General features: G+C 39.1%; 1 protein-coding gene across 1 annotated transcript; it reads right to left on the bottom strand.

The window, feature by feature from the left end:
* Positions 1–15,740: 15,740 nt before the first annotated feature.
* LOC149846564 (purine permease 3-like) lies at positions 15,741–17,432 on the bottom strand. Its single transcript, XM_089998070.1, has 2 exons — positions 16,583–17,432; positions 15,741–16,254 (listed from the first exon to the last, which is right to left on the bottom strand). Exons 1-2 carry the CDS (start codon positions 17,318–17,320, stop codon positions 15,919–15,921), a joined length of 1,074 nt encoding a protein of 357 aa, XP_089854196.1. The 5' UTR covers positions 17,321–17,432; the 3' UTR covers positions 15,741–15,918.
* Positions 17,433–25,207: the final 7,775 nt, after the last annotated feature.

The following is a 25,207-nucleotide window of genomic DNA, read 5'->3' as shown; positions in this document are numbered from 1 at the left end:
TTGGCTTTCATAACATACAAAAATTTCAAATTACTTGGCATATTGCATTGAATGAATGTTAGTGGATCACTTGGCATTTTCATTTAGATCCATAGTTTTCTTCTTGTTTTTTTTTTTTTAAAGAAGAATAAAGAAGTTTATGGATCACCTATGAGATCTATTTTGGTAAATTGTCTCGGTGAGTGACTTGTGGTGCAATCCTTGGGACTAAAAAAAGGCAGTAGGTGAGGATATTTTGGACATTTTGACTTGTGCAGTAGGTTAGGTGCTGGAGCTCTTACACTCTAAAAAGAGAGCTGATCCATTACTTGGCCAAGTGTACAAGGTTCCTTGCCCAGATTTGGCACGGGTGCCGGATGAAACCTAAACCCCTGGAGCTTAGCGTTGAGTATGGGTAGGTGGCTCGTCCAAGACCAGGTGCTCACGACCCGTCAGCTTGGTGCCACTGCCTGGGAGGACCATTCATCACTGACCAAACTTTCTTTCTGAAACTAGCAAGGGCCCTTAGGGTATGTTTGATGGCTTGTTCAGAATTGGACGAAATAAACAAAAAAGACTGAGCGTTCTATTCGTTTAGTAACAATTGTACCAAGTCTAACATTTGATTGGACTGTACTCGATGCTGTATTCCAAATGTCCTTTGTTTGATGACGATATGCGAACAACCAGAATAGTCATAGATAATGGGTCAAATTATTTCATTTTGGATAGTATGACCCGATCCACACACTATTTTACATGTTTTAACAAGTTTATTATAGATTTTTGTCCCAAATATGAATCTTAAATTGGATCCAAATACCATAACCTAAAAAAGAAACGTTTAAAGCAAAACATCATAACATAGAAATAACCTATATATGTCTCAACTAGTAACATAATTCATCAAAGTATTAGAAAAATAGGGTTGAATGGACCAACTTTATGGGGTGTTGGAACTGCTAAAATCTTCTGAATTCTAGCAGTGATGTCTATGACCTCAGCCAAAGATTGGTTCCTGTAGTGCTTACCCCTCAATCCTGATACTGAATCTGGTAGCTTAGGAGATGAGCAGTTGAGCTTCTCCAGCCTGGGAGGAAAAAAAATAATACGATGAAAACTCGTGAAACCCCCAAATTAATGAACTATGAAGCAGACAGAAATATATAGGTGCAAAACCATGTGTCATCACTAAAATCAACAGAAGTATGAGAAATTAGAATCAAAATATGTAGATTGTTCTTTTCTAAGACGATATATACCCAACAAAAGGACTAACCTATCTTGTCTCATTCATTGAGCTTCTGCTTTCATATCTACCCACATGGGTGCATCGATTTCTTCCTATAAACATTCATAATAGCCAAATCATTCAACAATATTCTTCAATTTCACAAACTTTAGGTGCCCATACGATCAATATAAGCCAAGTTTTATGCAGACACTTCATAAAACCCTAAAATATCTAGAAAATCAAGAACCCATCTGAATGACCAAACAGGCATGAACCAAATAATTTCTTCATAAAGAATTTTTTTTTATATATAAAAACAGTGAAACAATCAAAATAATACAAAACCCGTAATCCTAAATCAACAAAACTTTCACGGTAGTTGATTGCAACATGAAAATGGTTACCAAGAAACCCCAAAACCGACCCCGAAACAAAAACTTCTCCAAGAAATGTGAAAAACCTAAATCAAGAAACTGAAAAAAACAAGGTGGGTGTTACTAGAAATACCCAATGATCATCATCTGACTCAAGTCTTGCCCTCTAAGGCCCTCCATTAGTGGTGTGAGTGCGACTGCATGCATTTCTTCTGTTGGGGGGCATTTTTCTATTGATGATGTGAGGACAGAAGAAACAAGGAAGAACGATGAGAGTGTTTCTCATGATCTTGAGGAAGAGAAGGGGAACCCCAGCACCAGCGACAGGCGATAGCGACCCCGGCTGCCACCTCACCCTCGACCACCGGCCATGCCTACCCCACCATTGCCCCCCACCCCCCCACCAACTGCTACTGCAAAGTTGAGAGAGAGTGTGTTAGAAGACATAGGGGGCACGCCCATCAAGGCACTAGTTTTTTAAAATTATTTCCTTTCATCCCTGGTCTTTTTGTAAAATGGGGAGTATGCAACGAAAATATACATAGCAGACGACATTAAGCACGTCCACCGCATTCCATGTTTGGTAAAAAAATATATGATTTTTAGGCTTTTTGTTCGGAGCCACACGCATGATGCACCATCAAACATATGTTGGTGCATTCGCAAATACAAAACCTAAATGTAAATGCATACTTGAGGATGCCATGAAAATTAAGTGCTGGTGCTTGACATTCTCCTCAATCGATCGATGCTCAAGAACCCAAGCCTTAGGTCGACGATAAGCAGAATCCAGAATCCAAAAATTTTGTATGTGGACACTATGGGAGTTAGAAGGGCTAAATGCACTCATTATACGTACAATCTCCCTCTCCCTTTTATAAGGGGAACAATGGCAGTTACATGAATGTGGTCTCTCCACATTCACGTAACCTCCACCTACTTCATGCTACTTAATTCTCCATTATTAGCCTACTAACCCACCACTTTTAATGTGTCAAACCAGGTCACATATGAGTTTGACTCAAACCCGAAATGTCCAACATTCTCCCACTTGACCCATTAACACTAAAAGTGCTATAAATCGAGGTTTATACCATTATCTCGATTTTAATGTGTTCACATGCTATCATGTATCATAAGAATGAATCATATGAGTTATAGAGATGAACATATCTTTGTAAAATATCATATTTCTATGTACTACAATACAATTCATTATCAGTGCTTTAACATGTTAAGATTACCTTTATGAATAAGTTGGTCTCTAACCCATTCTATTGGTCATTTAATATTATTATTATTCTATTCTCTCTAACCAAATGAGAGATCCTTTATGCAAAATCAACAATACACAAAGTCATAGAGAATCAATTCATTTTCACAAATGTGATCACATATAATGTATTGTCATACATCAGAAGGAATAAGAAAGATCTATTCCCTTTATATGTTGAAAATACAATCCCGATGCTAGCCCTTTAATAAGGGGATCCGCAGTCATTTCCTTCATCTTAATTGTATCAATACATATAAGATGATTCTTAGTCCTTTCTTTAATAACAAAATATTTTAACTCTGTGTGTCGACATGAGGTTGAGCTTTTGTTGTTATTTGAGAAGAACACAGTTGCTTCATTATCACAGGAGATCTTTAGTGATCTCTCAATAGAGTCCACTATATCAAGACCCAAAATAAAGTTTCTTATCCAAATGGTCTGGTATGAAGTCTCGTATAGAGCAATAAATTATGCCTCCATGATATGAGCAACATTTTGTAGACTGCTTTCAACTTCTCCATGAAACAACACCACCTACTAGGAGAAAGATGTATCTAGCAGTAGACTTTCTACTGTCGAGACATCTTTCTAAGTCTGCATCAGAGTATCTAATGACCTTTAGGTGGTCAACTTTTCAGTAAGTCAACATGTAGTCTTTCGTTCCTTACAAATAGCGCATGACCTTCTTTGCTGTCTTCCAGTGTGCAAGGCCTGGATTTGACTGATATCTTTAAAGCATTTTCATAACAAATGTTAAATCAGGTCATGTGCAGGTCTGCGCGTACTACAAACTCTGAACCGTCGAAGCATATGTGATAGTTGCCATATGAGCCTTTTCATTATCATCCTGAGGATAGTCCTTTAGGCTTATTTTATCTCCTTTCACTATGGGTGTTGAACCAGGAGAACAATTCTCTATCCCATATCTTTTAAGAGCCTTAAGGATATAAGATTTCTTAGAGAGGCTAAGGACACCTTTAGTACTATCATGACAGATCTTGATTCTAAGGACATATGTGGCCTCATTCATATTCTTCATATCGAAATGAGATGAAAGAAAATCTTTTATCTCATGTAATAGACTCAAATCATTAGTTGCAAAAAGAATATCGTCAATATATAAAACCAAAATTATGAACTTACTCCCACTAGTCTTAATGTAAATGCACTGATCAACAATATTTTTAGTGAATTCAAAGTTCATAATTACCTAATTGAACTTCCTATACCACTAGCAGGATGCCTATTTAAGTCCATAAATTGACTTCTTCAATTTGCAAACCAAATGATTCAAGTCATCTACACTAAAACCAGAAGATTGTTGCATATATACCTCCAGAAGATTATTGCATATAGACCTCCTCTTCCAGATCTCCATTCAGAAAGACAGTTTTCACATCCATCTGATATAGCTCTAAATCAAAATGAGCTATGTGGGTCATGATTATTCTCAATGATCCCTTAGTTGAGACAGGAGAAAAAGTCTCATTATAATCAATGTCCTCTATCTATGCAAAACCTTTTACAACAAGCCTAACCTTGTACCTCTCTACATGACCTCTAGAGTTTGTTTTGGTCTTATAGGCCCACTTACAACCAACAAGTCTAACTCCATCAGGTCGAAGTACAAGATCCCACACTTGGTTCTTTGTCATAGAGTCAATCTCTTCTTTCATGGCATTGATCCATTATATTGATCTTTCACTTTCAATGGCTTCTGTAAAGGTAATGAGATCATCATCAATATCTATGAAATTATTAGACTTGCAAATACACCATATAGTTTGAATGTATAACAAATTTCTTGGTCCTCGTTGACCTCTATACAGGTGTTAGAGGTGGTTCAAAATAAACTTATGTATCCTTTTGTTGTATATCCTCATCAACAACTGGCTCTATTTGGGATTGATATTCTCTGACCGGACTTTCCTTGACATTATATAAAGGGACAATGATAGGGAAAACTAGGTCTCTATCCTTAGCAAGTATGAAACCTGAATCCTGCATTTTCTCAAAATCAATATTTTGAGATGCATCTATCATAATTTCAAGAAATCTCGTTTTATCTATTTTCACTATCTATGTTTTATGAGATGGACAATAAAACTTAAAGCCCTTTGACCTTTCTGGATAATCAATGAAAAATTTACTATTCGTCCTAGAATCAAAGGCTTTTATATGTGGGTTATACAATTTAGCTTCAGTTGGATATCCTCATATGCACATATATGACAAAGAAGATTTTCTACCTGTTCATAACTCGTAAGAAGTGTTTTGAACAACCTTCGTAGGAACCTTATTCAAAATATGCATTATTGTCCTAAGAGCTTCACCGCACAAGGTCAAGAAAAGATTTGAGTGATTTAATATTGCTCGAACCATTTCTTTAAGCGTACAATTTTTTCTTTCAACTACACTATTCTGGTAAGTATTATCAGGCATGGTATACTGAGGTACAATGCCTTCCGCTTTTACAAATCGTGTTAATGGCCCTTTCTTTTATCTCATCTTAGTGAAATGATCATAATATTCATCATCGCTATCAGACATGATAACCTTAATAACTTTACCAGTTTGTTTCTCTATTTTTTTCTTGGAGTTCTTAAAAACCTGAAAGACTTCTGATTTTTCAAATAATAAGTAGAGATACATATACCGTGAGTAATTGTCTATAAAGGTGACGAAATACTTTTCACCTGTATAACACAGTGAAAAGGGCCACACACATCCGTATGCACTATCTCCAACTTTTCATTGTTACGTTTGACATCTTTCTTATATGTATTAGACTACTTAGCCTTTATGCAGTCAATACATGGATATATAATTGTGAAATCAAGGGATCCAAGGATTCCCTCTTTCACGAGTCTTTGGACTCTTTCTTTCAAGATATCTCCTAACCTCTAATGCCAAAGCAAATAGGATTGATCTTCCTTTAGACCATGTTTACTGTCAATCATTGTATTCAGTACAAAATGAGATTCCTAAATTTGGAATTCGGTTTTTAACCGATACAAACCATCAGACACATATGCAGAACCCACATTAATAAAAAAATTTTATAATAGCAAGCTTAAAATTTTCAAATTTAAAGCTGAAACCAAATTTAACAAGTTTTGAAATTGAAATCATGTTCTGACTATAGGATGAAACATAAAATATATCGATCAAATCCAAAATAAATATCGATTCCAACACTACTCTGCAGGTCCCAACATTCTTAACACGCGGACGCATCTTATTTTTTTGAGAAGATGTTTCTTTCATGCTCTATTGGTTTCCTTTTGTTCAGAAATGCCTGCAAGAACATGAATTAACTTGCACTAATGAGAAACAAATAACTTATTACCTTTATTTTTGAGTCATTTCTTATGCTTTAAGCAGTCCACCTTCTTATTCCCCTTTTTGTAGAAGAAACAGTCTATAAAAGATCCTTCTGACTGGGATTTAGCTTTCGCTTGAGAGTTTAAACTCTCCTCAATGACTTTCTTTTGAATCTTCTTTTTGAAGGAGTTTTTCTTTGGCCCCGGCTTCTGTTTTTCCTTATGAGAGGCCATATGTGCACTGGGCACTCTCTCTCCCTTCAGTCTCTCCTATTCTTTAACACACTTCGACAATAGGTCATTGAAAGATCACTCATTATTATGTGTGTTGTAGGAGACTTTGAAGGGTCCATATTCAGTAGGCAACGAGGTCAAAATCAGATAGACCAAGAAAGAATTAGAAATGATAAACTTCATGTCATTCAATTAAGATGCAATATTCCTCATTTTCAGAATGTGCTGTCAGATGTAAAAATCACTGATATATTTCATAGATACCAGTTTGAACATTAATGTACTGACCCTAGCCTTATTAAAACTGACAAATTGAGCCTTAATTGCACTCAGAAATTCCTTCACTGTTCTGCAGTGAGGAATCGTGCCTCGAATATTCTTAGCCACTCTTGATTGCAAAAGCAACATGCTAAGTCTATTTGAACACCCTCACTTTTCAGAGGCAACCTTCAGTTCGGCTGTGCTCTATTCTATAAGAGCGAAAGGTTTGTCAGTTCTAAGAGTCAAGTCAAGATCCATATAACCCAAAGTGAACACTATTTTTTTTCAATCTGAAAAGTTAGATTCGTCTAAAAGGGAAATGCTACTAGAACCGTCAATATGGAAAGAACCTGATACAATAAGGAACAAAAGATAAAAAATTATTATTTCTCAGATGAGACTTGTGATAAAAAGGTAAAAAAGTGAGAGCCTTTATTATTCACACTACAAAAAAAATATGGATTAGTGATGAACTCTTTCCGTTGCTAACATGTTTAGCGATGGAAATAATTCGTTGCATAATTTTGGTCGCTAAGTAGCGACAGAACTGATCTGACGCTATTCCATCGCTAATTAGCGATGGATCAGTTCTATCCCGAATTCATCACAAAATATGTGATAGATTTAGTGTTGCGACAGATAATATCCGTCACTCTTATAGTGATGGATTAGCGATGGACAATATTCATTGCTAGTTAATGATGGGTTAGCGATGGATAATATCCATTGCAAAAGTTTAAAAAAAAAAATAAAAAATTTGAAATATAACACCAACTATTTCAACAGAAGGCAGTGATCTTCATGATAAAGTTTTCCATGTCTAATGCTTGTCCATAGATAATCTGACATTGTTATGAAAATGAATCATGAATAGTTTTGTTCTTATAGGAGACACAGGAAGAAATGCTATTGTAAGCACTGATCTCAGGTTATATTCATTTGCAGACATTTCACTAGAGGGTCGGGTCACACCACAATCATCCCACTCTAAACGGTGTTCTCTGAGAAATCGAGCAAGCAATGCCGGAGGCACATTCTATGCAACATAAAGTAAACCCATCAGAGTAAGGTAAAAGCAGACCCATATATTTGAAAAATAGAAAGGAAGCCAGGACAGTCAAAGCAACTCTAATAACTTAACCTAACATTGGTATTGCAAGTATCACAATAGAATAATGGAAAGTAGAAGATTAAATAAGCACAAAAGGAAAACCTAAATGCTCAAGATAAAATTAGATGATCATCTAATTCATATATTAAATGCAGGGATAGAAGGCAGACTAAAATCAAACCTGAAGCAGCATGGATGCCTTTGCACAGAGGATACCACTACCAGAATTATAGAGTGTCGTGGAAGAATTAAGTTGGCCACCCAGAAGTTGGATAGGAGAAGCATTCACAACGATAGTCACATCCTCCACCCCATCACTACTCATTAAAGACCATCCATCATCAGCAAACCCATTCACAACCCCCGGCATAAGATGCAAAAAGATGCAAAAGGAAAAAGATATTGCCAGAAAAGGTGTTTACAGCAAGGGTCATTTTCTGAGCAAGGATTTTAGATGATCTATACAATGGTCGGTGCTTAAAACGTAGTGAAAATCGATGATGCCTTCGCAATAACCCATTTATCCAAGAAAAACTAGGATAAGCTACGAAAAATCATATTTTGGTAAGGAAATAAAGAGCGCTAAAATCCGATCGATGGGGTGATCATACAGAGACCACAAAAAACTCACGTTTGGGCAGTATTTGGCGATCGTGGTGGCGAGGGACTTAACGATTCTGACATTGATGTTGAAGAGGTCATCGCGCATCATCCTGGGCTTATGAGGGACATCAATCGGGATGACGACCACATCAGAACCCTCCAATGCTTGCCCTAGTTGATCCTCACCCATGTACCCAATCACCTAAAACACATCTTTCTCCCAAATCGTAAGACACCCAAAAAAAATGAGATCTGCAATCTTATCTCAGGAAACACCAAAAAGATCGTGAAGAAAGAAGAGTAGGGGGAAAGGGAAGAAGAGGCCAACGACCTGAGCCCTAGAGTTGATGTGGCTTACGTCGACGACAACGCTAGGGGTTCCAGTGATATCATAGAGGGCGAGGCTGAAGACAAAGGGGTTGAGCTTCATGAGGAGGGCGAGCGGCTGCCAGATACCTCCCACCACCCCTCCAACACCACCACCTTCTGCTCGGGGGCGCTCTCCGAGGAGGAGAAGCATCAGTGTTTAGCGGAGGAGGAGGAGGGCTACTTCCTCAGAGCCATCTCGACGGATCAGACAATCACACCCTCATCTTTTTCCTTTCACTACAGAAACCTACACGCCGAGAGAAAATAGGAAAGTGAGTAAGTCTTTTTTTATCAAAAAGTAGACTTTCCTGCCCTAGATGGGTTGGTTTAAATCGAAAAGTAGCGATGAAATTAGTGACAAAAAAAATCCATCGCTATTTCATTGCTAATTAGTGATAGATTCACAATAAAAAAATTTTGTTGTTCATTCTGTCGCTAAGTGGCGAGGGAGTTTGAGACATAATTTTTCCATCGCTAATTAGTGATGGATTCGTTATGGAATTTTTTTCGTCATTAATTTCGCAAATATTTTGACAGAAAAAATCCATCATAAATTTCTGTCACTAATTGACGATGTTCTTGTAGTGTCACGCTTTCTACGACAAACATAGTTGAGCCATTTTCATTTCACTTTGGTGAAAACGACAATACTCATAGTTGCTCTGTCTCATCAATTCATAAGAAATTACCGTCAGTTGGTGAAACTAGTACATCATGTAACCAAAGGCAATTCAGCATTATACTTTTGGGTACAAACTTGCTTCATGGACTAGAATACACATATGCTATAATACCCTGTGTGAATTTGGAACACAACAAACTACCTTTAGGTAGAATCATTGTTTTATAAAGTCACACACAATCATAATAATGAATTTTAATATGGTCTAAAAATTTTTTAATCAACATAACTCAGATAACTTTGGTAATTGCATGAATCAGTCAATCAAGATCTTTTACTGAAAATATATTTGTATTATGGAGCATGCCCATGCACACATGTTAATACATGTATATTCATGACAAAATAAAATTTATATCGTCAAAATACAAGTTCATGTTTCAACTTATATGTATAAACTAATTTTGATGATAAATGTCATGAATTTAGTCATAATTCATGCTTAAAAATATTATGCATAACTTAACCAACATAAAACACATAAATTATTATGCATAAGTCATGCTTTCTTAATAATGAATACTTATAAAGTATGAAAAATAACAAAAACAAGCTCATATAGGTAAAACTTGGGGTTCTCAAGTTGAAATTAGTCTAAAAATATCCTGAACCCGTTATCTAAGGGTCTGAACCAGTTTTGGATCTAATGAACTAGTGCATAACATGAACAAAAGCTCATAAAACCCTATAACTGATGTAGAAAATCCATGTATCTTCATGAATTTATGAAAACAGGGTCTCTACATCTCAGAACTGGTGAAAAACCATAAGGAACCAATAAAAAATTATTCCAAATTGGTCCTGAAAAGGGTCATATTGGTCACAGATCTAATTCAGTTTTAAATATTGTTTGGATCCTATTACGGATCCAATCAGATCCAAATAGGGTTCGAGTCTGACCTGATTCAAATAGAAACATGGGCCTGACTCGGTCCAAACTAGATCCAGGTATGACCCAGTATGAACCGGACCCGGGTCAAACCCGATCCATACAGGAACCCGGTTTGGGCCTGATCCGAACAGGATCCGGGGCCACACCAGATCAGACCCAGACCCGATACCTATATGGTTTTGGGTCTGGTCCAAAGATCAGCAGGACCCGGTTCTAGGAAGACCCGATCCACCCATATGGGTCTGTATAGGGCCCGCCATTGGGTCAGAATACCCGATCCAAAATCGGACCCATTAGGGTTAAAAAACACAGGGACAATTTTCAGATTCTGAAATTAGAAATCGAAAATCGCTGGTCGCAAATGGGGGAGAGAAGCAGAACTCTCTCACTCAAGTCGGCGACCTTTGGCAAGGCGCCATGGATCCATGCCGTCAACGAAGATCAAACACCCCCCGCCGATGGCGAAGCACCCCGACAGTCTGAGGAGGAAAGCAGAGAAAAGAAGCATGTCGCCCGTTCTGTGGCAACCCACATCGCAGCACGATGACAGACGCCAGCGGCCATCCATTTTCTAGTGACGATCTAACTTTTAGCTCCCTGACGATGGCCACCATCCGAAACCCCAGCCCGATGACTGAAGAAAATAGGGAAAGAAAATGGGGGTTTTCAAAACCGTGGTTGTTGCACATCGTCGAGCGAACGCTGGCGATCTAGCGAAAACATCTCTCTCCCCCCCCCCCACCCACACACACACACACGATGTTCCGCGGTGACCCTGGCGCAGGTAAAGCAGTCTGACCCCCTGCTCGCCGATAGTCATTGAATGTGTGACTCCCCCATTCACCTCTGACAAAAATGGCGAAGGGGTACACACGACCACATGCAAGCCATTTAGCAGAACAAGCATACCCATATGTCGGCCCTGTTTGCTACATGCTATTTCCAGCACCCATAACTGTTACCCGTCAGCGGCATTGGAATGTGGCAGGCGTCAGCAGTGAGAACAAGAAGCCGACATCGGCGAGCATAAACTGGATGCTCCTGATGCACCCACACACGTAGTGAAATTGTGTAGTGAGTGTGGGCTTATAACTCAATGTTGGCATATTCGTAAATACAGAACCAAAATATAAATGTGTACCTGAAGACATGAAAATGACGTGCGGGTACTCGACGTTCTTTTCAGCCGGTCAATGCCCACGATGAGCCTAGGCCTTAGGTCGATGATGAGTAGAACCTTGAACCCAAAAAATTTGTATGTGGGAGTTAAGGGGCTGAATGCACTCATCATACGTCCATTTTCTCTCTTCCTTTTATAAGGAGAACAATAGGCAGTTACGCACGTACCGTCCACCCACCTCATGCTACTTGATTCCCCACTATTAGCCCACTAACCCACCACTTTTAATGTGTAAAACAGGATCACATATGGGTTGAACCCAAACCCGAAATATCCAACAACATATCCTTGGACTGCCCAAATGCCGGTACACTGCATTTATCAAGTGCCACTGACTGTTCTTCAACATTGCAGCATTCATTCCTCGCTCGCATTCCCCTTCTTCGTGGTGCAGCCTCGCAAAGCAGAACTATGAATATGCGTGCTCTCGCATCAGGACAGGAAAATTGCCTCTATTATGAAGAAAGCTCGTGACACCCCTGCACGGAGAGGCGTAGCTAGGGGGGCAGGACTGGGCTGTAGCCCAGGTCCTGCCTCCCGAAACAGTTAAATTTTTTTTTAAAAGCCCAATCCTAGCCCAGCCCTGATTCCATATGAAATAGATTTTTATCCATTTTTTAGCCCAGCCCTGACTGCAACAAATAGTTTGATTTGTCCATATGAAATAGATTTTTATTAATAATTGTAGCCATTTTTTATTTTATCTAAAAAAAAAAATTTCTGGGGCGCTGCCCCCGAACCCCCGACTATCACACAAATGTTTTTTCTACGCCCCTGTTTGCCCCCCCCCCCCCCCCCCCTCGCATGAATCCTAGCTACGCTCCTGCCTGCACGACATGGAAACTGGTGGTGTGATCAGTGTGCGTTCCTTAACTTGCGTCAGAGACACTATTGCCTTCAATACAATCGAAGCTTTGCGTCAAATAACCCAAACTTGGTGGTGGTGGGAACGCTTGCTTTCAAACGCGTTGGGTCACCACCCCCATCAGATTCCTCCCAGCACCCACCGAAGCCCATAGAAGGGCGTCAGCAGACCTCCCACACCTCCTCAGCCAGTCACAACCACCCCGAGTCGAGTCTGCTCATCGGATCCATCAAAATCAGCATCTGCACCCATCTCAGCCCTCGTCCTGGGCTCATCTCACGCGCTTCAGCTACTCCGGCGACACTGGCGGTTGCTGTTAACACCATGGAGTCCAGGCCCAGATCCCTGCAAGATAGGGTCCCTAAGGCTCTAAGGTGAAAGGGGCGCGACCTGAACTATCACCATCAGGTTCATATGTCTGGCGTAGGGGAGGGCGCCTCTCCACCGTCTCCTTGGCTGCCCGAAGATCCCTCCTCTGGCCGGCGCATTCGTGCCTTCTCCAGTGAGGTTCGCACCAGGAGCATCACCTTGGGAAGCCGTCCAACCATGCTCCCCTATTGGCCCTGGGGAAAGCTGCTTGCTCCCCTTGATGCTCTGCACCCATTTCTGCCACTTTTGGCAGAGCTCCAGCAATAATCCACCGTGGGAGAGTTGGCAGTAACCCTTTTCACCTTTTAGGCTCTGACGACGTTGATGCTCCCATCGACTTCAAAGGTATTCTCTGCAGCACGTCAACCCTGCAATGCGCCTCTCACGTTTCTCGCCATCTGATGCTCCCGTGCAACGAGTCCTTCAAGCCCCCTTCAGTGAGCCTTCAACGACAAGGAACCTTCTGCAGCACGTCAACCCGGCAACGCCTCCCTTGCAACACCGCCCTTCTCGCTACACATGATCCGGTGCAACGAGCCTACAACGTCCAAATCTGATCAGGTCTGAGCTTTTTTGCTCATGCCAACATCGTGGCCGTCCGTTTTGTATTTTGAAAAGTTAAAAAGTCAACAGAACAGTTATATGCTACGTGGCATTCATCCAAAATGCAAACAGACGGCCACGATGTTGGCATGAGTAAAAAACTCATGTTCAGCATGACCTGTGACCTGATCAGCTTGCGCTACCGCAGCAGCCAGTTAGGCAGTTAGCCCACCTTGGGTGAGACTGCACTGAGCCCACTTTGGATCATGAAGCTTCTAACCCGTCCCTGCAACCTGGTGCGTCTTTCTATCCCCGGGTCAACACCCTGACCTATCCCTGCAACCAGGAGGGACCTTCAAACCCCAAGTTTTGCTACAACCAACATAGTCTATTTCAGCACCAATCGAATCCTTTATTGCCTGACACTATTCAGACCCGATCCAGTCTGTTGTAGCCTCTCTTGGATCCGGTACTTACCTAGCTGCAGACCATATTCATCCATCTCTTGGTCAGATTTGTTACAGCCTGCTGCCTTACCCGATCCAGCCTCACCTACGTCTCTGGCCTAGACCCATCTTAGCCCATCTACACTGCCCATTCAATCACTGATCTAGCCCATCCCAGATAGGTGCTCCTCGACCCGGTTACCACCTGGGTGCAGCCCTAGTCCTCCCTCGAGAATCGAGCCTCAGTTTGGGGGTGGTAGCGCAGCCCCAACACATGCCTTGTCACTCAGGTTTGACCCAAACTTTCTGATCTATCCATATTTTCGATATGTGTGGAATTACCTAGCAATAAACCCATGGGAGTAGATGGGTTTCCCAATGAAATTTTTAGAGCAATTTAGTAAGATGATTTCGTAGTAATTTTTAATGAGCTTCATGCCAATGTAAGGTTACTTCATAGGTGGGGAAATCTAAGTTGAGTCTCAGCGTGTGAGTCGTCACTATTGGGATCCTCAAGATTTATAGATATAGCTAGAGAGACACCACCTTTGCATGCTTAGAAAATTGGTGAACCTTAAAGCCCTATGACTTGCTTCTTGAGAATACTTGAATAGAAATGTTTGTTGAGAATATTGTTGGAAGATAGTGAAAATGAACTCGAGTGAGAGTTCATGTGAATGCACGAGATGCATATGTCCTATAAAATTTTACAATTTTATTAAGAGAATTTGAGACTCTAGGGTAAGATTAAGATGCATAGTGAACTACAAAACCCTTGAGACAAGTATAACTCTAGACTTTTGACTTGTTGGCTCGCTACTAAGGGTCATACACTGCAGTGAACTGAGTGAAAGTGGTTCATAATACGGTCAACATCGTAGGATTAGGGTATTATACATAAGTTGTTACGCCTAGAGTAGGCTATTACCAATATAGTTGAAGTAGATAGTAGTTAGCATCGAGAATATACTAGCTTGTGAGAATAAAGTGAAAATTTAGGAGGAATTAAAAGATACAAGCTTATGTGTGATGTGTGATAAAAAAATTAAAATAAGACTAAAGGCTTAGAGCTCATTATAATTGTAATTTAATTATTATTGAGTTTTAGACTCGGTCTTTTTTTAATTATTGCAATTGTAAGTTTTAGGTGACTTGTGACATGAATTGATTGTTAAGACATCGTTAATCTTCTTTAGAACGTAAGTAGCCTCATCTATTAGTAGAGCAACTCTTTTTTTTCTTTTATTTATTAAACTTGAGAGACAATGATTCATTTGGATGATGAAGCCTTTATAGCTTATGTGAGATTGTTTTATTTGAATTTAATTAATAATATTTATTTAAAAAAATATTTTTATATGTTTTCTATACAATACTTTCTTATTTTCCTCTAAGAAGTAATACTCACAAAGTACAAGTATGAGTGTTACACGTACACGTTTTTGCAAGTGGGGCTTTGTTTTTTTTTGTCTTTGAAAAAATGGTCATCGATGAGGATAGAGCAGTCAATTTTTACACATTTTTTTTGCATGTTAGTCCCTACCTTATTTGGTATTGCAAAATAGTCTTTACCTACCCCTAACGGTTTCTGTCAGAGGTGAGGGACGGCTGTTAACCGCATAGACCAATTTACAAATGTCAGCCAAAAGGTGGGGACTAATTTGCAAATGACTGATAAGGCAGAGACTAATTTTCCAAAAACCTTTTTTTCTCTCTGAGTGATTTTCTCGTAATCCTTTTTTCTTCAAAGGCAAACTGGGTTATGCAGACCCTTACAAGTTATACAACTATACCATTTGGGTTTTGAACCTGCAACGTCCCAATAGCAGGTGACATACACTAGCTCCTCCTACAAGACAAGCGGAGCTTCTGTTGGTGATTTCTCGTCAACCTTGTTCAATCTATACTGTGCTCAAATTTTCCATCTTCTTCAAATGAAATTTAATGTGGATCTAAATAAAAATGGCAAGCGATCCGCTAAGATTCATCCAATGCAACATGCTGAAGTAATTTGTAATTTATGCTTTTTATGAAATCCATATTTTTGCAATAATTGCAGATGTTCAAATACGTAGTAACTCTATTGAGCAATAAAAATGACCACAAATTAAACATTCATAGAGGCATGCATCACCATATGATGCCTTATGGTGCATAACACAAGAAATCGAAGTCCTTCATGAAGTGGCAACCTCTTCTTCTTGTACTGTAAAATGTAGTTTCTTTTTGGTTAGGGTGTACTCTCCATAGAAATAATAGAAAAAGGCCCAAAGAGATAAGACTAATGAAATGGCTTTCTCGCCACTGAAACTCTCATGATAGAAAAAGACAGCCAGCACTTCTGTTGCGGGAAGTAAAACAGTAATGAGGATGCCACTGAACAGAGATGAAGCACAAAAGATGACACCAATTGCGCCTATGAAATAGAGCTGCCAAATGATTGCTGTCCATGCTACTAGGATGTAATACTTGGTCTGACCGAGCCCAAATTCACTTGCTTCTCTTGCTATAACCTAAAAACAAAAACCATGTTAGAAAAAGAATGAGTAGGAGTTAATAGGTCTGGTACGTCTCTCTCTCTCTCTCTCTCTCTCTCTCTTTATATATATATATATATATATTCTGGTGGGCTAGAGGATGATAAAGCCTTGATTTTCATGATATGCACCAGAATAGTAGGTTGACAAGATTCATTCTCTATCCCCATGGTGCGAATTCAGGCCCATCTTGGAGATGAAAGGCCATGGTTTCTTTCAGCCATGACGAATTAAGAACTAAAGAAGAGAAGGATCATTTGAGAAACCATAACAAATGGCAAATTTCTGATGATCTGTATCTTACCTGAAAATCTTTGTTCACCAGCATGCCGACTGTGCAAAAAACAGTGGCAGTAAAGGACATCACCATTTGCATTTCCAATACAAGCGTGTAGGTTATAGTCTGATTGGCCCTCCTATAAATCAACTCCACAAGTGGCAATATCAACCCGTACAGCAAAGCTGCTCCAAGCGTTATAAAGAAACCCAGGTAATACTTGAAATTGGTGACGTTATCTGGTCTGTCTTTGCTAGCATGGAGTCCTAGCACTACTGAACCAATGGTAAGCAAGACCACTGCATTTATTGAGAAGGGATTGAACCTGTGCCTTACAATTATGAATGCAAACACTGCAGTGAAAGCCAGTTGCGTAGATATCAGCATAGAAGAAGTAGAAACTGGCAAGTATGACAGCCCGAACGAGTACATGAAGTCGTCAAGTCCGATTATCACCCCGACGAAAGCGGACGCGGTGGCCAGCCTCGGTGTGATGAGCCAAATTGGAGATCCGGAGTGTTTATCAGATCGGTGGCGATGAGCGTATGTTATGAGAAGAAGCACGAGCATCACCGGCCAACCTCCAGTCTGGAGCCAACTGGAAAACCAACGGCGATTTCCCCCTTTCAAGAAATAGAGCCTCTGTAACAGAGGGCCTGCAGTAGAACCTACTGCTAAGCACAGAGAGTTGACAAGGAGAAGCCACTTCGTTTTTCTGCGATGTCTAACTTCTGTTGTGGGATATTGGCAGTGTTCAACATCCATTTTTTGGTGCAGATGAAGGTATATTTGAGATGAAGAGCAGTTTCTGATCTAGACGATAATAGAACATGCATGAAAAGAAGCTATAGTTTTTATTTCTGTCATGAGTATTATTTATAGATTTCAAAGAGGGCAAGGTGGTTCAGATCCAAAATGTGGTGGAGTATTGATAAATTGCGGACATTTTAAGATTGACTGGTAGTTATTCAGGGAATTGTTGGTGGCATCTCAGCTATTTTTTGCTCCACTCTTTTATTGATATCATTATCCATTATCATCTAAAAATATATTGCAGACTAAAACAAAATGAGCACGAAGCATAATCTGCAGGGTGGTTGTGAAGGTGTTGAGTTGAAGACACCGGATCAAACCCCACTGGCGCACCGGTGTGTTTGTTGCTTTCAGATGTAGGCCATGTAAGACAGGGTGGACGTGGGGCCCCACCTAGGGTTTTCCCTTGCTTGGGCGAGGGTTCCTTGTCATCAAAATAGAAAAAAAGAGCACGGAGATATGTAAAATTTAATACGAATCTGTGGAGTTGATCTTTAAGAGTGTCGTTCCCTCAATTTCTCGCTATATATGATCATAATAATCTCTGTGGTTTGTTTTTTGTTGAATGAAAACAGAGTAGATCTTTTGAGAACGATGACACAAGACTATGTGACAAAGTAGAAGAAGTCAAGAATGAAAAACACAAGTCCTATGTTACTACAAACCAAACTTTCATGAAAAATCTAAGGGCTTGTTTGAAATCTCGGCCACAGAGGAAGCCTCTGCCACAGGTTTTCCTCTGTTTGGGATGGAGGGAAAAGATGGAAATCGTGGAACTGGCGTGGCATTTACGGACGCCAGTTCCACGTTTCGGCTACCACCATCGGGAGGTGGTAGTCAGCAAATGATATGCTAATTCAACTCCCGATGGTGCGCACGGCTGCCTCCGACGCCCTCCCCACCCTACCATATTAACTCCTTAACTGCTCTACTATTTTCACACTCACACCTACCAAAGAGCACTGCTTGTGTCGTGGGGGGGGGGGGGGGGGGGGAGAAGGCCAAAATTCGAGAAAGAAGAAAATGGCATCATCGGGGAAGTTTTTTTCCGATTTCTGGTTTCTGCGATTTCGGTATGACTTCGTTGCGATGATTTTGTCCTTGTTTTCTATTTCTGCTATGCATTGGTATTTTCTATTTCGGCCAATTGATATATTTTTTTTTGTTTTTGTTCTTTGCTTCCTGAAATACCGTCAATACTGAACTTTTCTTTCTGGTTTTTCATTCCTTTTTCCATCCAGGAGTGGGTTAAATTTGATTTTTTGGTGTTTTAGTTTTGGTATCCATAATGTTTTGATATTTTCCTTTTTGTAATGTGGTCTGAGTCCTTGTTAATAAAAAGAGATGGTATGGTTTTATTTTATTGATTCGATGTTCCGAGCTTTTCCTGTTTGCCTTGGGAGCTCGGAAGCTCTGAACCTAGTTATGTGTATTGTTTTTTCTGGCAGTAAGATCGATTAGTATGTCATATTCTATTTCTTTCTTTTCTTTTGGTGTTTTTAGCTCCATAATTCCAACTACAAAGTTCTGACAGGATTTATGATGGTGAAATCCACGTAGTTGTTGATTTCCATTTACCAACTACATGTTCACGCTGTTTGGGATATGCCTGTTTTTTTTTTCTCTTGAATTGGTTGGTTGGTTGGATTTTTATTTTTCTTACATCTTGCCTCTCTTGATAAAATGCTTGTTTTTTATTTCTTGCAATGTTGTGTGTTTGAAAACTTGTAGCTAGAGAATGAACTATGAAACCCACATCTCCAAACAGATTTAAAAATGGATTTGAAAAGTACTTGATGGATTTATGATGGTACTCCCAAACAAACTGAAAAGTACCAAATCCTCAAAATTTGTCGATTCCATTCTTTCTTTAGCAGCTACCATGGACTGTTAGATTCCAAACAGGGGAGAGATGATCGATGTATCTTCTTTTCTTTGAACGACGAGGAATCCTTACCGACAACCCTGTCAGCCCGCCTCCTGTTAGGTAAACCTCGAGTAGAGTCACCGGCGATTTAAAGTCAAAGCAGGTTATATGTTCCCCCCCCCCGAACAGGGCAGTTAGCTACATCTCATGATCGGGGGTCCCAAAGAGCACCACGTATGTAAGCATGTGCGTCTCGTATCCCTATGTTTGTCAGCATTAATTAGCGTTGGAGTTTGATGCGATTGCAAAGACTTAAGTATCCTCTCCTTCATTGGTGCAAAAAAAAATGACGGTTCTTGAAAATGAGTGGTTGTAAAGACTTAAGTGCCCCGAAGATGATTATTTAAGACCCAGCCTCTGCACTGCAGGATTATCCGAGAAAGAAATCTCCCCTGGAGGAGGCCATGAACATCAACCCTCTCACTCTCTCTCTCCCTTCTATTTCTGCTTCTGTGCACATCCATTAGAAGACCATACATTGCTCCATCAAGCACCGACTGACCTGTACATTGACTCTTGTGGAGCCTGATTCAGAGTTTTTACCCTTACAGGAAGAGGGTTTGGGGGCTCCTCCCAGCGTGGGTATCATCATTCAACTAAATGAGTTGTAGATCCTGATTCCGAGTTTTTACCCTTACAAGAGAGGGGTAAAACCTCATCTCACTCTCTCTCCCTTCTCTCTACTTCTGTGCACATCCAACAAACGATCCAACATTTCTCCATCAAACACCGACTGACCTGCACACTAACTGTAGCATCGTTCAACTTGATGAGTTGTGGAGCCTCATTTAGAGTTTTTGCCCTTACAGGAGGGGGGTTTGGGGGCTCCTCCCAGTGTGGGTAGCATCATTCAACTTGAAGAGTTGTGGAGTCTGATTCAAAGTTTTTACCCATTCATATTTTAAGGCATTAGATCTCATTTTTGAACATTCACGCATGTGCAGTTTGCTTTCATCATGTTCAGTTGCTTTCTAGATTATACTTTGAATTCTGGTGCATTTTAGATCTATCGATTTGTATGTAACCAGAGCTCATTTTAATCTAAATTTTTTACTGCAACTTCATGCATATGTCTTCATGCTCTCCACCAAAAATCAGATCATTCTGAGTTTGTTTGATCTACTTTAAAAATCAAGATTCAAAACTTATTATTTTGCACCGTCAGGATTTTAGCAGAATCAGGACCAACTTGCGAAAGTGATTTCTCCCTAACCAGAGATGATCTTTCCAATCTGTAAAAAGGGTTGTTTTCTAAATTGAATCTAGTTTGTTCATACCAAATTTCAGCGATTTTTATGGTGTTTTCATACCAGTTTTGGGTCAAAAACCATAACCCTGTCACCCTGTGTCATTTTAACGGCTCAGATTTTGATCCATTTTGTTTGAATTTTATTTTCCTAATGGGAGATCATTTTTCAATTCTGTAAAACGGGTTCTCTTTGTTTATGTGTCTAGTTCATCCCTGTAAATTTTTAGAATTTTTCATGGTCAATTACTATTTTATTTTGATTAAATACCAAAACCTTGTATCCAGATTTTATAAATGTTCTGATTTTTGCCCCCATATCATGACTGTTGTAGCACTTCTTCAACAAATCGTTATTTGATTGACAATATTCTTCAGCAAATTGTTGTTATTATTTTTTTGAGTCTCTAATGAGTCCCTATTATGATTTGTAGTATTTTTGGGTCTCCAACGAGCCTCACAATGATTTATAGTGTTGTCCGGTCTTTTAACTATGATTTATAGTGCTTTGGGGTCTCCAACGAGCCCCACAACGATTTGTAGTATTTTTCGGTCTTTTAACTATGATTTATAGTATTTTCGGGTCTCTAACGAGACCCACAACGATTTATAGTGTTGCTGGACCTCGCTATAGCGATTTGTAGTGTTTCTCGCTAAACACTACAGCGATTTGTGATACAAATCGCTATCCGAATCATAACCAACTTGTCAGGGCTATATCTCCCTAACCAGAGATCGAATTTCAAATTCGTAAAAAGTGGTGTCTTCGTTATGAAATCTAGTTTATTCTTGTAAATTTTTAGTGATTTCTATGGTCATTTGATACCTCATTTGGATCTAAAACTAGACCCCTATCAGTCTGCCTTATTTGAGTGACATAGATTTTTATTTTATTTTGTAAGAGTCATATCTCCCCAATGGAAGATCATTTTTCAAATCCGTAAAAAGGGTTTTCTTTCTCTATATGTCTAGTTTATATCTAGAAAGTTTTATAACTTTTTATGCTCATTTGATATTTCAAACCTGTTAAAAACCGAGACATGTTATAAAATGTTATAAAACTTAAAAAGTTTGAAACTTCCTCTATGTGTCTCGATTTTTAATAGGTTTGAAATATCAAATGTGCATAAAAAGTTACAAAACTTTCTAGATATAAACTAGACACATAGAGGAAGAAAACCTTTTTTACGAATTTGAAAAATGATCTTCCGTTGGGGAGATATGACTCTTACAAAATGAAATAAAAACCTATGTCACTTAAATAAGGCAGACTGATAGGGGTATGGTTTTAGATCCAAATGGGGTATCAAATGACCATAGAAATCGCTGAAAATTTATAGGAATAAACAAGACTTAATAACAAAGACAACACTTTTTACGGATTTGAAATCCGATCTCTGGTTAGGGAGATATAGCCTGACAAGTTGGTCCTGATTCGGATAGCGATTTGTATCACAAATCGCTGTAGTGTTGGCCCCCATATCATGACTGTTGTAGCACTTCTTTAACAAATCGTTATTTGATTGGCAATATTCTTCAGCAAATTATTGTTATGATTTTTTTGAGTCTCTAATGAGTCCCTACTATGATTTGTAGTATTTTTGGGTCTCCAATGAGCCTCACAATGATTTATAGTGTTGTCCGGTCTTTTAACTATGATTTATAATGTTTTGGGGTCTCCAACGAGCCCCACAACGATTTGTAGTATTTTTTGGTCTTTTAACTATGATTTATAGTATTTTCGGGTCTCTAACGAGACCCACAACGATTTATAGTGTTGCTGGACCTCGCTATAGCGATTTGTAGTGTTTCTCGCTAAACACTACAGCGATTTGTAATACAAATCGCTATCCGAATCAGGACCAACTTGTCAGGGCCATATCTCCCTAACCAGAGATCAGATTTCAAATCCGTAAAAAGTGGTGTCTTTATTATGAAATCTAGTTTATTTTTATAAATTTTAAGCGATTTCTATGGTAATTTGATACCCCATTTGTATCTAAAACCAGACCCCTATCAGTCTGCCTTATTTGAGTGACATAGATTTTTATTTCATTTTGTAAGAGTCATATCTCCCCAACGGAAGATCATTTTCCAAATCTGTAAAAAGGGTTTTCTTCCTCTATGTGTCTAGTTTATATCTAGAAAGTTTTATAACTTTTTATGCTCATTTGATATTTCAAACCTGTTAAAAATCGAGACACATAGAGGAAGTTTCAAACTTTTTAAGTTTTATAATATTTTATAATATGTCTCGGTTTTTAACAAGTTTGAAATATCAAATTAGCATAAAAAGTTATAAAACTTTCCAGATATAAACTAGACACATAGAGAAAGAAAACCCTTTTTACGGACTTGAAAAATAATCTTCCATTGGGGAGATATGACTCTTACAAAATGAAATAAAAACCTATGTCACTCAAATAAGGCAGACTGATAGGGGTCTGGTTTTAGATCCAAATGGGGTATTAAATGACCATAGAAATTACTGAAAATTTACAGAAATAAACTAGACTTCACAACGAAGACACCACTTTTTACGGATTTGAAATCTGATCTTTGGTTAGGAAGATATAGCCCTGACAAATTGGTCCTGATTCGGATAGCGATTTGTATCACAAATCGCTGTAGTGTTTAGCGAGAAACACTACAATTCGCTATAGCGAGGTCCAGCAACACTATAAGTCGCTGTGGGTCTCGTTAGAGACCCTAAAACACTATAAATCATAGTTAAAAGACCGAAAAACACTACAAATCGTTATGGGGCTCGTTGGAGACCCCAAAGCACTATAAATCATAGTTAAAAGACCGGACAATACTATAAATCATTGTGAGGCTCGTTGGAGACCCAAAAATACTACAAATCATAGTAGGAACGCATTAGAGACTCAAAAAAATAATAACAATAATTTGCTGAAGAATATTGCGAATCAAATAACGATTTGTTGAAGAAGTGCTACAACAGTCATGATATGGGGGCCAAAATCAGAACATTTATAAAATCTGGATACAAGGTTTTGGTATTTAATCAAAATAAAATAGTAATTGACCATGAAAAATTCTAAAAATTTACAGGGATGAACTAGACACATAAACGAAGAGAACCCGTTTTACAGAATTGAAAAATAATCTCCCATTAGGAAAATAAAATTCAAACAAAATGGATCAAAATCTGAGCTGTTAAAATGACACAGGGTGACAGGGTTATGGTTTTTGACCCGAAACTGGTATGAAAACACCATTGAAATCGCTGAAATTTGATATGAAAAAACTAGATTTAATTTAAAAAACAACCCTTTTTACGGATTGGAAAGATCATCTCTGGTTAGGGGAAATCACTCTCGCAAGTTGGTCCTGATTCTGCTAAAATTCTGACGGTGCAAAATAACAGGTTTTGAATCTCGATTTTTAAAGTAAGTCAAACAAACTCAGAATGATCTGAGTTTTGGTGGAGAGCATGAAGACATATGCATGAAGTTGCAGTAAAAAATTCAGATTAAAATGAGCTCTGGTTACATACAAATCGATAGATTTAAAATGCACCAGAATTCAAAGTATAATCTAGAAAGCAACTGAACATGATGAAAGCAAACTGCACATGCGTGGATGTTCAAACATGAGATCTAATGCCTTAAAGTATGAATGGGTAAAAACTTTGAATCAGACTCCACAACTCATCAAGTTGAATGATGCTACCCACGCTGGGAGGAGCCCTCAGACCCCCCTTTTCTGTAAGGGTAAAAACTTTGAATCAGACTCCACAACTCTTCAAGTTGAATGATGCTACCCACGTTGGGAGGAGCCCCCAGACCCCTCTCCTATAAGGGTAAAAACTCTGAATCAGGATCTACAACTCATTTAGTTGAATGATGCTACCCACGCTGGGATGAACCCCCGGACCCCCCTCCTGTAAGGGCAAAAACTCTAAATCAGGCACATAAGTAGAGAGAGAGAAGGGAGAGAGAGTGAGAGGGTTGGTGTTCATGGCCTTCTCTAGGAGGAACCCTTTACCTCCCTTGATTTCTTCTCTAGAGAGAGAGATGGTTTTACAGTGTTTTACGAAGAAAGAAGAAGAAGAAGATGACGATGGAGCAATGCAGGATCGTCTGTTGGATGTGCATAGAAGTAGAGAGAGAAGGGAGAGAGAGTGAGAGGGTTGATGTTCATGGCCTTCTCCAGGAAGAACTCTTTGTTTCCCTTGATTTCTTCTCTAGAGAGAGAGAGGGTTTTACAGTGTTTTACGGAGAAAGAAGAAGAAGACATGTTTGTCCTTTTTTTGAACAGAAAAAGAAGAAGACTTTGAAGAGTCAACATCATCCTCGACTTTCTGGATGGAGGACATGTTTGTCCTTTTTTTGAACTGTTTGTTTTTTCTTTTTTGAATGAAGGGCATTTTTGTCATTTTCTCAAACCATCACTTTATGAGAAGAATAGCAAGAAAGGGTACTTAAGTCTTTGCAACAACACCAGAGTCCGATGCAAAGTTATGTCAACATACACGGGAATACGAGCCCCATGTGCTTGTATACGTGGTGCTCATTCAAAGCCCCGAACACAGACGTGGGATTCAGTGAATCATCGGGGGCGAACATACACAACCCTCTCATTTAAAGTTGCTTTAAGTCAAAAAGAGAGAAAAATGAGGATTTGTATCTTTCAAGTCAAG

Source organism: Nuphar pumila, chromosome 2, assembly GCF_984573655.1.
Source record: "Nuphar pumila chromosome 2, dmNupPumi1.hap1.1, whole genome shotgun sequence".
NCBI classification, from domain to species: domain Eukaryota; kingdom Viridiplantae; phylum Streptophyta; class Magnoliopsida; order Nymphaeales; family Nymphaeaceae; genus Nuphar; species Nuphar pumila.
The sequence above is the reverse complement of the archived record's forward strand: the minus strand, read 5'-3'. Positions and strand labels throughout refer to the sequence as shown.

Coding starts and splice junctions, on each gene's coding strand:
- LOC149846564 (XM_089998070.1), bottom strand. CDS start 17,320: ATGGATGTTGAACACTGCCAATATCCCACAACAGAAGTTAGACATCGC. Junction 16,255..16,582: donor TGGTGAACAAAGATTTTCAG/GTAAGATACAGA, acceptor TTTTGTTTTTAG/GTTATAGCAAGAGAAGCAAG.